At 45.6% G+C, this 16,196-nt stretch overlaps 1 protein-coding gene across 4 annotated transcripts in view; it reads right to left on the bottom strand.

The window, feature by feature from the left end:
- Positions 1 to 16,196, bottom strand: part of stxbp5a (syntaxin binding protein 5a (tomosyn)) — a 45,748-nt gene that overhangs the window by 16,439 nt on the left and 13,113 nt on the right. For all 4 annotated transcript variants that reach the window (XM_049756634.2, XM_049756633.2, XM_049756635.2 and 1 more), the window contains exons 4-6: positions 10,383 to 10,464; positions 7,772 to 7,872; positions 6,180 to 6,314 (exon numbers count right to left, since the gene is read on the bottom strand). In XM_049756634.2, coding sequence (XP_049612591.1) covers positions 6,180 to 6,314; positions 7,772 to 7,872; positions 10,383 to 10,464 — 318 coding nt within the window. The remainder of the gene's footprint in view (positions 1 to 6,179; positions 6,315 to 7,771; positions 7,873 to 10,382; positions 10,465 to 16,196) is intronic.

Here is a 16,196-nt window from a genome sequence, read left to right as displayed (position 1 = left end):
ACAAAACACATGTGGACTGGTTGGGCGAACTCTCATGCCGCCTCGAGGATCCTGCCAAGCGTGTAGAGGTGGTCCACTGTTCCACGGCCAGGACAAAAGCCACACTGCTCCTCCTGAATCCGAGGTTCGACCTCCCAAATAGACCTTACCAGGGAGGCTAAGGAGCGTGATTCCCCTGTAATTAAAGAGGGGAACCACCACCCCAGTCTGCCAATCCAGAGGCACCGTCCCCGATGTCCACGCAATGTTGTAGAAGCGTGTCAGCCATGACAGCCCCACAACGTCCAGTGCCTTTAAGAACTACGGGTGGATCTCAACCACCCCCGGGGCCTTGCTACCGAGGAGTTTTTTAACTACCTCAGTGACTTCGACCCCAGAGATCGGAGAGTCCGCCTCAGAGTCTCCAGGCCCAGCACTTGCTAAAGTGACTAATGATCTCCTCATAGCTATGGATTCAAATACGTCGTCTGTATTGTTACTACTCGATCTTAGCGCTGCCTTTGACACTGTAGACTTTGATTTTTTATTAGGGCGTCTTAAAAGTTGTGTTGGTATCTCAGGGTCAGCACTAAGCTGGTTCTATTCCTATCTATCAGACAGGACTCACCGAGTGGTCCATGGCAATACGTCCTCTGAGCTCTATAATGTTACGTGTGGTGTCCCGCAAGGATCGGTACTCGGACCGATTTTATTTAATATTTATATGATTCCGCTTGGGGACATAATACGTAAATATAATACCGTATTTGACTTTGACTTTGACTCGGTGTATAAGTCGACCCCCTAAAATTCGACGGAAATTTACGATTTTATGATATATCCTTTGTATAAGTCGAGCTCAATTGTTGCATTATATTAAACTTCAAAATTCAATATGCGAAATTTATTGACGAAATGTGTTCAAATTCCGCGCATGCGGCTGTTTATAAGCACCGCGGAGGAGATCGCGGCCGGCGAGCTCGCGCACGCCGCCCGGCACCAACGGGAGGCCGGAAATAGCTCCAAGCCGAGCGGATCGGCACTTTATAAGCACCGCGGAGGAGATCGCGGCCGGCGAGCTCGCGCACGCCGCCCGGCACCAACGGGAGGTCGGAAATAGCTCCAAGCCGAGCGGATCGGCACTTTATAAGCACCGCGGAGGAGATCGCGGCCGGCGAGCTCGCGCACGCCGCCCGGCACCAACGGGAGGCCGGAAATAGCTCCAAGCCGAGCGGATCGGCACTTTATAAGCACCGCGGAGGAGATCGCGGCCGGCGAGCTCGCGCACGCCGCCCGGCACCAACGGGAGGCCGGAAATAGCTCCAAGCCGAGCGGATCGGCACTTTATAAGCACCGCGGAGGAGATCGCGGCCGGCGAGCTCGCGCACGCCGCCCGGCACCAACGGGAGGTCGGAAATAGCTCCAAGCCGAGCGGATCGGCACTTTATAAGCACCGCGGAGGAGATCGCGGCCGGCGAGCTCGCGCACGCCGCCCGGCACCAACGGGAGGCCGGAAATAGCTCCAAGCCGAGCGGATCGGCACTTTATAAGCACCGCGCAGGAGATCGCGGCGCCTCATTGGACTTCCAGCGGGCCGCGCACTCGCGCAAGCCGCCCGGTTCAAATTTTCTAAGTGCAACGCACAATGAGATGCATGAGAAACGGCCTTGGTTACCATCACATTTGAAGCGATGAATACGAAGTTAAATTTTATGACTCGGTGTATAAGTCGAGGTCGATTTTTTTCGGTCGATTTTGGATCGAAAAAGGTCGACCAATACACCGGCAAATACGGTATTAGTTTTCAATGCTACGCGGATGACACCCAATTATATATGCCGTTATCGATGACAGATCCGCGGGACTGTTGTAATCTCGAGGCGTGCCTTGCGGAGATCAAGCAATGGATGTCTCTCAACTTCCTTCGTCTTAACCCAGATAAAACTGAGATGTTGATAATTGGTCCTACTCGTTATCAACACTTATTTAAGGAAACCACTATAACCATAGATAACCGTACTATCACTCAGAGTGATACTGTAACTAATCTCGGGGTAATATTTGACCAAACGCTCTCCTTTAAAAAACACATTAAGAATATAACCAGAATTGCATTTTTTCACCTTCGTAATATTGCTAAGATTCGTCCGATCCTCTCGACCGGGGATGCGGAAATTATTATACATGCGTTCGTCACGTCGCGCCTGGACTACTGTAATGTATTATTCTCTGGTCTTCCTAAGTCCAGTATCAAAAGTCTACAGTTAGTACAAAATGCCGCTGCGAGGCTGCTCTCACGGTCAAGAAAATTTACCCCAATATTAGCCAACTTACATTGGCTCCCGGTCCATTTAAGATGTGACTTCAAGGTTCTTCTACTAACCTATAAATCACTGCATGGCTTAGCGCCTTCATACCTCGTCGATCTAGTCGTTCCTTATGTTCCGTCTCGTAACCTTCGTTCGCAAAACGCTAGTCTTTTAGTTACACCGAGGGCCAAGAAAATGTCTGCAGGTTCTAGAGCATTCTCTATTCGGGCTCCAGAGCTTTGGAATGCCCTACCAATGGATATTAGAACTACTGCCTCAGTAGAAACATTTAAGACATGTTTAAAGACACATTTCTATGAGATGGCCTTTAACTAACTTGTAGTGGCCGATTCGGCCGGAGTTTGTTTTGTTCTCTCTGCCCACCCCCTCCCTGGCTGGGGAGGGGGTTAGGTGGCGCAAAAGCTGATAGCGGCTAGCTGGATTCTCGGGGACCAATTCAAGATGAAGAAACTGCAGCTCAACCTCCTTGAAGACACTGCCAGGAGAATCGAGGGCACCTCCGACATCCACTTTTTCATTGATTTTCATAATATGTATTACTTGGGCCCTCTCTGCATCCATTACAACCTGGTGATCCTGAAAGGGTGATCCTTCCATCTGTGGTCCCTTCTCAAGGTTTCTCATTTTCCCCTGGCAGGGGTTTTGAGTTTTTCCTTGCCCTTTTGGGCCCTTAAGATCAGGGAATGCTTTCAGAATAATTGTCAATTTTTGGCTATGTGAAGCCCTTTGAGACTGTTTGTGATTTAGGGCTATACAAATAAACTTGACTTGACTTGACTTGACTTGACTTGACTTGACTTGACTTGACATGCTGAGGTCCCCAAACCGGACCCCCTCAACACCTCGGCTGTGCCTAGAAATTCTGTCCATAAAAATTATGAACAGAATCGGTGACAAAGGGCAGCCTTGGCGGAGTCCAACCCTTACTGGGGACGAATCCGACTTACTGCCGGAAATGCGGACCAGACTCTGGCATCGGTGATACAGGGACCGAACCGCCCTTAAAAGTTGGCTCGGCACCCCGTACTCCCGAAGCACCCTCCCCAGAACCTCCCGAGGGACACGGTTGAACGCCTTCTCCAAGTCCACAAAACACATGTGGACTGGTTGGGCGAACTCCCATGCACCCTCGAGGATCCTGCCGAGGGTGTAGAGCTGGTCCACTGTTCCACGGCCAGGACGAAAGCCACTCTGCTCCTCCTGAATCCGAGGTTCGACCTCCCAACGGACCCTCCTCTCCAGCACCCCTGAATAGACCTTACCGGGGAGGCTGAGGAGTGTGATTCCCCTGTAATTGGAACACACCCTCCGGTCCCTCTTCTTAAAGAGGGGAACCACCACCCCAGTCTGCCAATCCAGAGGCACTGTCCCCGATGTCCACGCAATGTTGTAGAGCACAGAAGTCCAATAATAGAACACCGCTCGGGTTCAGATCGGGGGGGGCGTTCCTTCCAATCACGCCCTTCCAGGTCTCACTGTCATTGCCCACGTGAGCATTGAAGTCACCCAGTAGAAAGATGGAGTCCCCAGAAGGAGCGCTCTCCAGCACTTCCTCCAGGGACTCCAAGAAGGGTGGGTACTCTGAGCTGCTGCTTGGTGCCTAGACACAAACAACAGTCAGGACCCATCCCCTCACCCGAAGGCGGAGGGAGGCTACCCTCTTGTTCACCGGGGTGAACCCCAATGTGCAGGCGCCCAGCCGGGGGGCATTAAGTATGCCCACACCTGCTCGACGCCTCTCACCGTAGGCAACTCCAGAGTGGAAGAGAGTCCAGCCCCTCTCGAGAGGGCTTGTACCAGAGCCCAAACTATGTGTGGAGACAAGTCCGACTATGTCTAGTCTGAACTTTTCTGCCTCACACACCAGCTCGGGCTCCTTTCCAGCCAGAGAGGTGACATTCCACGTCCCACGAGCCAGCCTCTGCAGCCGGGGATCGGACCGCCAAGGTGCCTGTCTTTGGCCGCCGCCCAGCTCACTTTGCACCAGACAAATATACAAATAAGTGTATGTATGAATTTGCAATTTGTGTATGAATTGCAATATTACGTCACCTGTCCATGTGCCTCCAAATCTTCAAGTCACTCATAAAACTTTTAAACTGATCTTCTTTTGTCGGCGGACCTCCGAGCGGCAGCATCCAGGCTATAGCTCTGAGTACATTTTAATGTAATCGTAATGACGCATACATATTGAACACCACGGCCGCCATTAAAAAGCAATTTGTCAAAGGGATGTCAAAGTTACGGCGTGTCCTCAAAGCCAGAAGCCCTTATCGGCCCTTTCTATCTCATCATGCGCATCTATCTTCTACCACTCCTCCCCGTAACGGGAAAAGCTCTCTTATCACCGCAGGCGCTCTCCTCCGCTATCATTCCTCTCCTACCTCTCCCAAAACCACACCCCTCCTCCCTCATGCCTCCCTGCTCCACTCTGGCCTCTTGTCATCTCCCCCGCAGCTCAGACGTCTGCGTGTAGTGTACAGTGATCCTGGCGGACACCTGTTCCAAGCCTCCTCTGCCAGTCCCTGGCGGCGCTCACACACACACGCACAGGAAGGGGGGAATGTGTGAAGCAAAACGCTCCGGTGAATAATTTAAGCTTCTACAGAAGGGAAATAAAATGGAACCTGTCAAGCTGACAGATCCATTGAGGGCGCTATGGGAAACATTTGGCAGCCTACCTAGGAAGAATTTTGATGATGTTTTTTTTTTTGTTTTTTTTTTTTTGCTTTTCTAATATTCCATTTAAACAACAATAACCTTTTGAAAATGTAAAGTAGTGATTACGCAGCAGCACTTAGTTGAGTCAATAGGCCGCGTGATGCTACGACGGCAATACGAGTCCGGTTCCTATTGAGTTCAAGTATTGAGCTGGACTCACTGATTACTTTGCCAGGATTTTGCACTGCTAAACTGTCAGTAATTCAGAAACCGGCAGAAATAAATAAACTTTTTGCAGAGGATAAAGAATATATACCCGTGAGTATTGCTATATTTTTGTCAACGTGTGTCGCTGCACCATTTGTGTTGAGGCATTAGACCAGCACCACATAGATGCTAATACAAAAATGAAATGTAACGTGGACTCCTCGTTACTCCAAAGGCCCATAGAAAGTCTTTAGAAGGGATATCAATGCAACCTTGCTAGGTGATGCTGCTCCTATCGGTCACCATTGTAATCCTGTTCATATTTGACAGCAATTCATGATTCCGGTTTGGACACTGGTCTGAGTGCACGCTAGCGCGTTTTGCTGCCGCTACTCACCGACTGTTTTTACTGTTTTACTGTGTTCAGTATTGTATAGTATATGCTATTGTTTGAATTTGTTTTTAACTTGTTTTCAACTCTTTGTAAAGTGACCTTGAGTGACCTGAAAGGCGCTTATAAATAAAATGTATTATTATTATTATTATTAATCGTTAGCTTGTAGTAGACATTGTTAGGGTTTTCCAGGTTATCTTTATCGTAGGATTATGTTGGAATGTAGACTATAATGATTAACCAATCTTGTCTTGCTCTCACAACGCAGTAAAATAAAGTGGTTGCATTCTCTGCTTGATTGACCAGTTGCAAAGGAAGCAATCAAAGTTGTTCTGTTTCCCACAACATCGTAAAACACCACCTGCTCTGATTTGACCAGAGGCCGGGGGTTCACCAAACCTGTCCACTCTCACCCCTACTCTGTTTCTCTTAATAAATATGCCCTTGCACGGTGGAGAGTTCAGACCTCCATTCGAACATCGCTGCACGCACAGCGACGAATGGACTCTCCACCTGCAGGTGTCTAAAAGGACTTACTTGTCTCCCGTGTGGTTCTTGCAAAATAAGTTGGAGTGAGCAAATCTTTAACAGATATAGCTTACACTCACAGTTCAATGGCTTTGTTCCACATGATGACGTAGCCTGAGAGCATGAAGGACTCCACGTTGACGATGTGGATGTTCCCCCGTTCGGTGCCAATGTACAGCCACTTGCTCTGGAAAGGCAAGTGGCAGAAGGTTATCCTGTAAAAATCAAAACACAAAACCAGTTAGCCGACAGAAAACCCGAAGACGGACATCGCATTGGACACCATCGGAGACTCCCAGACTGACTCCCAGACTGGAGTTTAATAAGAGGCTATACATTTTCATCATTTTGCTCTTTCATCCATCTTCCTGTTCCACCTCCAGATCATCTCAAGAATAATAACCTTGCTCACCTGGCTGCTTAAATATTTTATGGTTGACGCTTTGATGCGTTTTGACCAAGTCCTCCAAAGACAGAGGGAGGAGTTGAATTCAGGTTTGTTTGTTTACTTGCGACGCATTCCACTGTGAAAGATTTTGTGACGTGCAAAAATAAAATTCCCCCAAATGAGAGTTATCCGTGTGTGCCGACCCCTTATTATCTCCGATCATATCAGCGACGTCGATGTCTGCTGCGAGGCCACGGGGTGACTGGAGCATCCTAAACCACCAAGAGTGACTCGGCAGGATTTCTTCCTTCCTCTCGCTCGCATCGCCAACAGCGCATCCCACAGACTGACTCAGCGCTGTCTGGCGGAGGCCCAGTATGTCTCAGCTCCGCCTCCCTTCGCTTCTCGCCTCATTTCGGTTATCCCGAATGAACGGATGCCGGCGCCCGAAGGGCTTTCCGCAACGCTGCGCTCGGCCCGTCCCACTCAAATTTGGATCGCTCGGCGGACAAAAGGAGGCTTCTGTCTGCGCTAAGTATGCAAATATGGATGTGATGTTAGAGCGTGGGCAAGCTCACTTTAAATGTTTTTTTTTTTAGAGGATGGAAGTGACGTCTAGTAATACATTGTATTTCCTTACACAACTGCAATGCCCTAATTAATTTCTGGAACTTAAATGCCTTACCCTAAATAAAAAAGATGATAACTGAACTATTGCAGCCTCTCCGGAAGCAAGACATCTCTCGCCAAGCGCAAATGTGTCTCGGGGGTTGCGGCGATGTTAACGAAATGTCAGAGTCAGTCAAGCGCTTCCGTAAGGACGCGAGCCGCCCCGTTTAAGTCGCTGGCAGCCACCTGTCCGTCATGTCAGCGCTGCGTCAGATCACTGCTTTTGACACTTAAGCCGTCCTGCGACTTTTTAGAAGACCGACCGCTACGGCGTGATCTGATCGCATCCGATGGGTGACCGCGGCGTCGGTGATGAGAGGAGACAGTTTGTCGGACTTCCTTGAGATGTTGAATTATATTGGCGATGTGATTTGGATAAATGTTGAGTCATCATATTTGCATATTTACAGGGTCCTTATGTTAAGTTTTCATTACTGTGGGGAAAATAGGAAGCCTGGTGTGCACGCTACGACCCACCTCAGCCTTATCAGTCGAACTCAATAACCTTAAAGATAAGCCGTGGGTATTTATGCCATCGATTCCGCGCCTGTCACTGCTTGGCGATGAGCCACTGGGGCTGCAGATTACCCCCCCCCCCCCCCCCCCCCCACTCACCTCTCTTTGCTGAACTTGAGCGAGTGCAGAATAGCCGGTCTCTTCTGCCTCAGGTTCCACAGGTGCACTGTGTCATCAGCCAGGGCGCTCACTAGCGCCCCCTGTCGGGAAAAAAAAAATGTATTGTGATAACGCTCGCAGACACATAAAGTCAGAAAACGTCTTCTGCGCAGGAATGAGTCAGCTGGCGCATTCCCGGTTAGCCATGATGTATATAAAAGTATGTGTGTAGGAGGCACTCAAAATCATTTCCATCTCTCTGTGGGACTCGGTTGGGCTGCAGAGTCACATTCACGACGCAGCACCCTCAAGTCTCAGTATTGGTGACGACTTTTTCTACAAGCTGCAGAGCAGAATTTTTATGTCACCTCTGCTGAAAACATATTACAAATGAATCAGCTAAACAGACTTAAGAAGATTCTATGGACGCTCGCGTTAGCTCCGATGTCTCTAATAAGTGCAGCTTATGCAGTTTTGAATTTAGCTAATACTGACGGCTTAACGTGCTTTGGTGATAAGCTAAAGATTGTCACTCAGAAAAGTTGTACGTCGCCTGGAGCGCCTAAATGGAAAAAGTGTGATGAAATGATGTCCCGGCTGGAATAATTACATTCTGGACGCAAGTCTGCTTAAACATTTTCAAATGTACAGCACGCAATGACGGCTGGAGAAATACAGATTTACTTTCTGGTGATAAATCTGTGGCGGCTCGGTGGCGCACTGGGTAGCACGTCCGCCTCACAGTTAGGAGGGTGCGGGTTCTATTACACCTCCGGCCCTCCCTGTGCGGAGTTTGCATGTTCTCCCCGAGCCCGCGTGGGTTTTCTCCGGGCACTCCGGTTTCTTCCCACATCCCAAAAACATGCTTGGTAGGCCGATTGATCACTCCAAATTGTACCTAGGTGTGAGTGCGAGTGCGAATGGTTGTTTGTCTCTGTGTGCCCTGCGATTGGCTGGCAACCGGTTCAGGGTGTCCCCCGCCTACTGCCCGATGACGGCTGGGATAGGCTCCAGCACGCCCGCGACCCCCGTGGGGACTAAGCGGTTCAGAAAATGGATGGATGGATGGATGGATGGATAATAAATCTGTCGATAAACACTTAGGATGTGTTGATGAAATACTGCTTCTAGGTTTTATAGCTTTCAAACTATCATAAATTTTCCACTTGCTTTTGCTATTCAGTATTGCAAAATTGAGCCAATGACAGATTCCAGACTTAAACCGTATAGAGCAGGGGTCTCCAATCCCCAGTTCGCGGACCGGTACCGGTCCGTGGGTCACTTGGTACCGGGCCGCCAAGCCGCACAGGAAAAAAAGAAAAAAAAAATATACATATATATATATTTTTTTTTTTTTAATTTTTTTTTTTTTATCGACGATCAATTCATTCTGGTCAAGACGCTCGTCCCGGTCACGCAAAGCTAGGACAAATGAGTACGAATTTATTTTGGAAAATGTAAACAATTTGGCAAATCTCTGCCAATTACATCCGTCGCTGTGTCTCTTGACACCAGACGTTCGTCTAGGTCACGTGACATGCCACCCCTGTCGAGCCCGCGAGGCAAGCAAAAATGAGCAAGAAACAGAGAAGTTTGGAAAGCTTCTTCGGAAACGGAAAAAAGTCCAATAAGGAGACTGAAGAAGAAGAGGCTACCACTTCTAAGAAAAGGAAAGCTGCATTCAAAAGACTTAAAATATGGATTTATCGCCACAGGTGACTCTGATGCGCCAAGCGCACTCGGCACATGTGGCGACAGGCTAGCTAACGAGACAATGAAGCCTTCAAAACAGCTTCGGCACATGGAGACCAAGCATCCTGCATTAAAAGACGAACCTTTACCACTTCAGGTGTTGTTTCTGATTACTCCTAGATGGGACCGGCTCGTTTCTGAGAAACAAGCTCGGTGCTCCCAATAATTCAACGTAATGGTGAGTTTTATTTTTATGTGGTTTATATTTGTTTTTATGCCTGTCATATCATTTTATTTCATCGTATTTATATATTTATTATAAATGTATCATTTGGTTATATAAATTTATTATTTATTTATATAAAGGCCGGTCCGCAAAAATATTTCTGACGCGTAACCGGTCCGTGGCGCAAAAAAAGGTTGGGGACCACTCTATATGCTTTACACGGTTAATCAATCGAAGATGCTAGCATTTATTGTAATCAAGGCTTGATTTCATGCTGCAATCCATTTCAGTGTGCTGTTCCTTCTGTTGTGCCCACCGTGGCCACCAGAAGGCACTATAATACTGTTCAGCCACTCATTTTTAATTGAGGAAAAAGAATATATGCCTGAGATGTCCCACCATTTGTGTTTAAATATCTGCTACTAAAAGGTCTATAAGGTCATGGTACCAATGCTGTTAGCATGTGAATGGCGTTTCCCTTTAAATGCTAGCTACTACACGGGCAATGAATGTATCGCTAAAATCATGTCGCTAGCCACGATGTCCGCGAACCAGAAGCTGAGCAGCACTGTGAGGCAGTTTCATTTCTTCTTATCTATAGTACATGTGTTTATACCTCTGAAAAATCAGAATACTAACACCTGTACCTTTACAACCGTACGCTGTGGAGTAATAAAACAGTTTGTTCCCTACCTCGTTGATGAGAAACTGCAGCTGGATGACGGCCGCCCCACTCTCGTGTTGGCAGTAACACTCCACGCCGGGGCGACCGAACCTGGAGGATTTACGGTCAAGGAAATTGTTGCAATACATGAGGCAAAAAGTATCTTTTTCTGTGTGTGTGTGTGTGTGTGTGTGTTTGTGTGTGTGTGTGTATGTGTTTGAGCGGTTTAGTATGCACCGGAGCGGCGCATCTGTTCAAAAAATGGCAGCCGTAGGACAGGAGTCTCGGCATTTGAAGGTCATATGCAGTGTGTTACTCCTGATCTGAAGATTTGTCTCTGCATTATATATTTAAAAAAATAATAAAAATACACAATCACTGCTGGCGCACACACTTTCCTAAAATGCTTCAATGAACACGCTTGTTCTACTAAAGACAGAGGTCAGCATGGGGGGGTTTACGATAATGAAATAAACACAATCAACCGAGTGGAAGTGAACATTTGAGCTGAGGGAAAAATCATAGCCGCAAAAAAAAACAAAGATGCACGCAGGGAGGATAATTAGAAGCTCTTTGTAGGTGCACAGGTGAGCTGGCTGATTATATTCATTCATTCATTCCCGGACTCGGTAAAGGGAGGCCAGTTGTCATACCGGGAGGCGGGGGGGCACCCAGCGAATGACAACGCTGGTCATCATAACGTGTATGTGTAAGTGTGTAGGCGTTTGTGTGTGCTTTAACTACACACAGAAAATACTGGCTCGCATATGGATTGTAATGCGCTACATTAACTATATAGACCACCACTGCAGCCGCTTATCAATATTTAAAGCATTGCCAACACTGCTGCTCTCTACGCTCACTGGACATCATATTAGGTACACCTGCACCATGTAATACAGTACAAAGGGCTAGAACAGTATTGTTCATCAAATTTAACTAACCACAAAAAATGTTTAGCAAAAGTCAAAAACATAAAAATGACTTTTCTTTGTACGGGGAAAGAAAGCCACGTCATTTGTACAGATGCATGCTCGTCAGTGGACAATATTCAGGAAAAGTGGGACAAGAGTTATGGCTTTAATTAACATTTTAAAAAGGGCCAAAAGAGCACCCAAAAGTCTAATCAGCTTTTGCTCTCCCGTCGAGCCAGACTTTTGCTTTCAGGCTACAGACGGACGCATGTGTCACTTATTAAGTAGTCATGTCCAGAACAATTCCTAGCGGAGGTGTAATAAGACCAACTTCTTCAACCAACTTCTTTAATCAAGCCAACTTTTAGTGTCGAGTAATTCATCTCTGAGATTAACTTTTTTTTTTTTGCTGACAAATGACGAACCTCGAAGATATAATTAGCACTGTAAATCACTAGCACCACCGAGACAATCGGTTGACTCGCAGAGCGGTTTAAATCGAGACCTTTTCAAATAAGACAACCGATTTGAGAATACACAAACAATGTATTGCAACTGAAATTTTTTGGAGAAAGCTCAGCTTTAGATAATGGATGGATGGAGTTTGACCATGAATAAAAATAACAAAATGGAGATTTAAAAATAGAAAGCAGCCCCGCCGTGCCACGATGGATATCAAAGAGAAACAACGGCAGATAAAGAATGCACGTCAGCTGCGGGCTAAAAATAAAACCCAAGCGAGATGACACGCCAAGCAATTCTTAAAGCGTTAGCAAGCGCTTCTCGGCGCGGGACGGACCGGCTGCATGTGTCACACTTGCTGACAGGAGCGTTTTTCATCTCTCTCGATTGTGTCGCTTCGGGAGGCCTTGTCGCGCCGCTTCACAGTGGACAAGGCAAGGCAGCGAGTAGACTGACAAAACAAACCGACAACAGGGAAGAAGAAAAAAAGTGGGTCATCTTCACATCTCGTCACATGAATTAAAAGATTTTTTTTGGTTGACTGTTAAGAGCGCAAGTACGTCTCATACAATATTTCATGCTGAAAGTCGAGAATGCTGCTAGTTGAGCTTTAGCCAAGCTTGCAGCTGTCGCTTAGCAACAGCGAGAACAATGACTACAGGGGCATACTAGTTGGCAAGCTAACAATGCTCTGCGGGGACAATCTGGCTGCGAGTTGTATAGACTGACTTGTTCTTGAAGGGCCATGCGACAGTTCATGTGACTCGGTCCAACCCCTCCCCAAAAAAAAAAGCATTGTTCCACAAAGCCATCAATAAAAGGCGCATGAAGGGAGCAGCTTTGACTGCGACGCGCTCATGAATATCCACGTCGCACGTGCCGAAGAAGATGGTTGTTGTCATGGGTGCATGCAAATGAAGCGAAAGGCAGCCACAGAACAAACAAACAAAATATCTGATTTATTTGTTTGGCGCGGGCCTCGTGTAAATACCGTTTTGGCCCGAATATAAGACGATGTTTTTTGCATTGAAATAAGACTGAAAAAATGGGGGTCGTCTTATATTCGGGGTCTAGACATTATACCGATTTTCACTTGTACGCAGCGGTAAATTAAAGGTTGCTGGTATCGACTGAGTACGTTGCTGTGATCGTGTGCGTCTTTGACACAAAGTGAGTACCGTAATTTCCGGTGTATAAGCCGCACCGTACTATAAGCCGCACGTGCACTCACGTTTTTTACAAGGAAAGACAGTACACAGAAAAAGTTTTAATAACATACTTTAACATGTCTTTCTAAATATTGCCTGTGACGCAGCAGTAGTACCGCAGCAACACGGAAGTGTGCACGCGAGTTATTAACAAAGAAATACTGGACACAGAAAGCTTTTTTAAAGTTTTAATAACATACCTTAACATTTCTTTCCAAACACTGCCTGTGACGCGGCAGTAATACCGCAGCAACACGGAAGTAACACAGCACTAATAGGGTTTGATTAAACCCAACACAATGTCATCAACATCAACTGCCTTTAGCTTAAAAGCGGCATCATATGCATTTCTTTTGTCCCCCATAATGACGGTTTGTGTATAAAAGCTTCCTTTCAGTAATGTCCATCTTGATCGCGTTCTGCGTGATGCGCGAAATGTTGTAAACACAAACTTGCACGTCTTCTTCGGCGCATTATCTCTTCTCTTGCTTCCTGCTCGAGCGCCCCTTGGAGGTCGGAGGCCGTAAAAATCCATAAGTACGCCGCGCCGCCATTTAAGCCTCAGGGTTCAAAGTAACCTTCTGAATAAAATGCATTAAAAGTTCACATTCACTACAACTTGTTTTTGGTGAGCAAAATGTCAGAAGAATTGAATTTAAATGCTGATTGATTGGGTTTTAATACAATGCAGATGGTCCAAACAGCGCCACTGCTTTGTGTAATCTCTGAGTCACATGGCAGGGTAAGAGAAAGGGTTTAGAGCACAGGTGTCAAACTCAAGGCCCGGGGGCCAGATACGGCATCATTCTATGTGGCCCGTGAAGACAAATTGTGCATCAAATTTGTGTGTCATTACTAGAATTGCAAATTGTCTTCACTTTTAATATCTTTTTTTAAAAATATTTGACCAGTTTTTACTCGTTTGATTTGAAAACGAGTTATTTGTCAGTTTGTTTTGTAGCTTTTACTGTATATAATAGTGTTAAGCGTAAAAGTGATCAAGTCATCACAAAAATCACGAAAAATATCTTATATAAGCCGCACCTGACTATAAGCCGCAGGGTTTAAAATTTTGGAAAAAAGTCGCGGCTTATACACCGGAAATTATGGTATACACATTTCATTGTTACTACTGTCCACTGTTGTGCCCTTTGTCCGATCGCGGTTTGCTTCATGTGCGCACTGTTTGATTGACAGCTCCGGCCCACTCCTTTAAGTTTGCCTCGCATCGTAGCCGTTACGCAGCGGCACGGAGATTAACGGTCGCCAGCAAATGTATTTTGTTGTCTCGATCGATGACTTATGTTTGGTGTGTTGCCGAGAGTATTTCATTTATGGTTATTTTTTTTATTTTATTATTTCGCCAATAATTCAGTAAGGCAATGAAAACTGAACCACGTCTTCCCTCCTGTGTTCTGACTGATACCCGGGGGTGAAAAGAGCATAACCATCCGAGCCAACCCCCTATACAGTCCTCAGGCTCCGCAACAATAGCGGTAGAAGTTTGCATTATTTTATTGCAATGTTTTTCCTTATTCAGATTTGTTTCAAGACTACAGTTTGACTCCACCTTGATGGTTAATGCAGTTATTGCAATTTTGTTGTTTTATCACAGTAGATTGGTTTGTTTACATTTCAAAAACCAGAAGCCATTCATTTACAAATGTGATTGCACTTTAGTTTACATATTTAAATGTTCAGATATTAAGATATGATAGACAGTTTCTGCATGATTTGAAGGAGGCAATATAACATGCCTTTTCTCTCGAATATATTGTTATAATAATTTGTTTCCGATGTAATTATTTTCTGTATAAAATTTTAATTTGATGTTCAAAAAGTCTTTTTTCAAACTTGAGTCTTGAAAAAAGAGTCTTATATTCGGGGTCGTCTTATATTCGTCTTATATTAATTTCCCCAGGCATGTCAAAGTCAAAGTCAAAGTCAGCTTTATTGTCAATTTCTCCACATGCCAAAGACACACAAAGAAACCGAAATTTCGTTCCCCCCTATCCCACGGTGACAAAACATGGCTCACAACAGACAAACAAGTAAACAAGTATAACAAAAGCGTGCTGAATAAATAACACAACAATAAATAAATAAATAAGAGGAGCAGAAAAAAAAAAAAAAAAAAAAAAGTTTGATTCATCATGCAGACAAACAATTTCAACATCTTCTGTACTCGAGTAACGTCGCTTATTCAAGTGGGGCCTTAATTTGAGACATTTTCCAAAATCACAAATAGTTATTTATTAATGAATGATCGCACCTCTACTAAATCACCCAGCTTTTTATTTGAGCTGAAGATAGTTTAAAAATGTGAAGACCATTTCAAGGTTTTGTCAAGGAAAACGGGTGAAAGGGCAATTCATGGATGCTTGGGGCTTTAATTTATTATTAAACATTGAGTACAAATGAGTTTCCCACAGTACGACTCACATTTGCCCTTAACGATGATGTGAATCACTGGCTGCTCTTTCTCATAAATAGTCATCAAATATTACGCAAGACGATATTCAAGTCGCTCTCAGTGACCTGTAAAGATCAACAGGAAAACATTGGGTTGTACTCGACCTACAGCTTTTATAATGAAATACTTTCATGGGCGGAAGCCAGCGAATGTGAAGCGATGACCTGGAAAGCGATGGATGGAATTAAAAAGAAGAGAGTGAAACCGTGGCAAGACGTTTTGGAAATTCACTGACTGAAGGGAGGGGAGGGTCATGAAGGAAAACAAAGGAATATGTCCAGTCAGCAAATCAGCTCGTGGCTTGCACCAAAATGATGACGTATGAAAATGTGTCAGGAGAGGTGAAACGGAACGAGACAAGAGGACGGACGAGCAGGAAAGTAGAAATTAAAGATGTGAGCGAGGAGCGTTTTATGGGTTGTTAAATTTCCCCGGACGTTCTCGTCCCCACACGCAACAGTGACGACTCAAACGAGTCACAGTTTAGCAACTTGGTTCAAATTTGGTGGCAATTAGTAATTTTGGTGGAACGGTTCAGCAAAATCAAAACGACATTTTCAAAATGAGAATATAATGCTCTCTGCCTACATATCTCATCAGACAGAAAAAAAAATGGGAGCATGATTTACAGGATGATGACTTGATTGCAAACGAGAGTGAAGTCGGGAATAAGTTTGCGACGGGAGTTCCTTATGTCTATGAATAATTAAAGCGGGGCCGGGAGCCAACGCGTGCATTTAGATGGCTTTATGTATTACCCTCTCAAAATGCCAGGCGGCGGGAATA

The sequence above is a fragment of the Syngnathus scovelli genome, chromosome 20 (genome assembly GCF_024217435.2).
Source record: "Syngnathus scovelli strain Florida chromosome 20, RoL_Ssco_1.2, whole genome shotgun sequence".
NCBI classification, from domain to species: Eukaryota; Metazoa; Chordata; class Actinopteri; order Syngnathiformes; family Syngnathidae; genus Syngnathus; species Syngnathus scovelli.
This window is presented reverse-complemented; position numbering and strand designations above follow the sequence as displayed.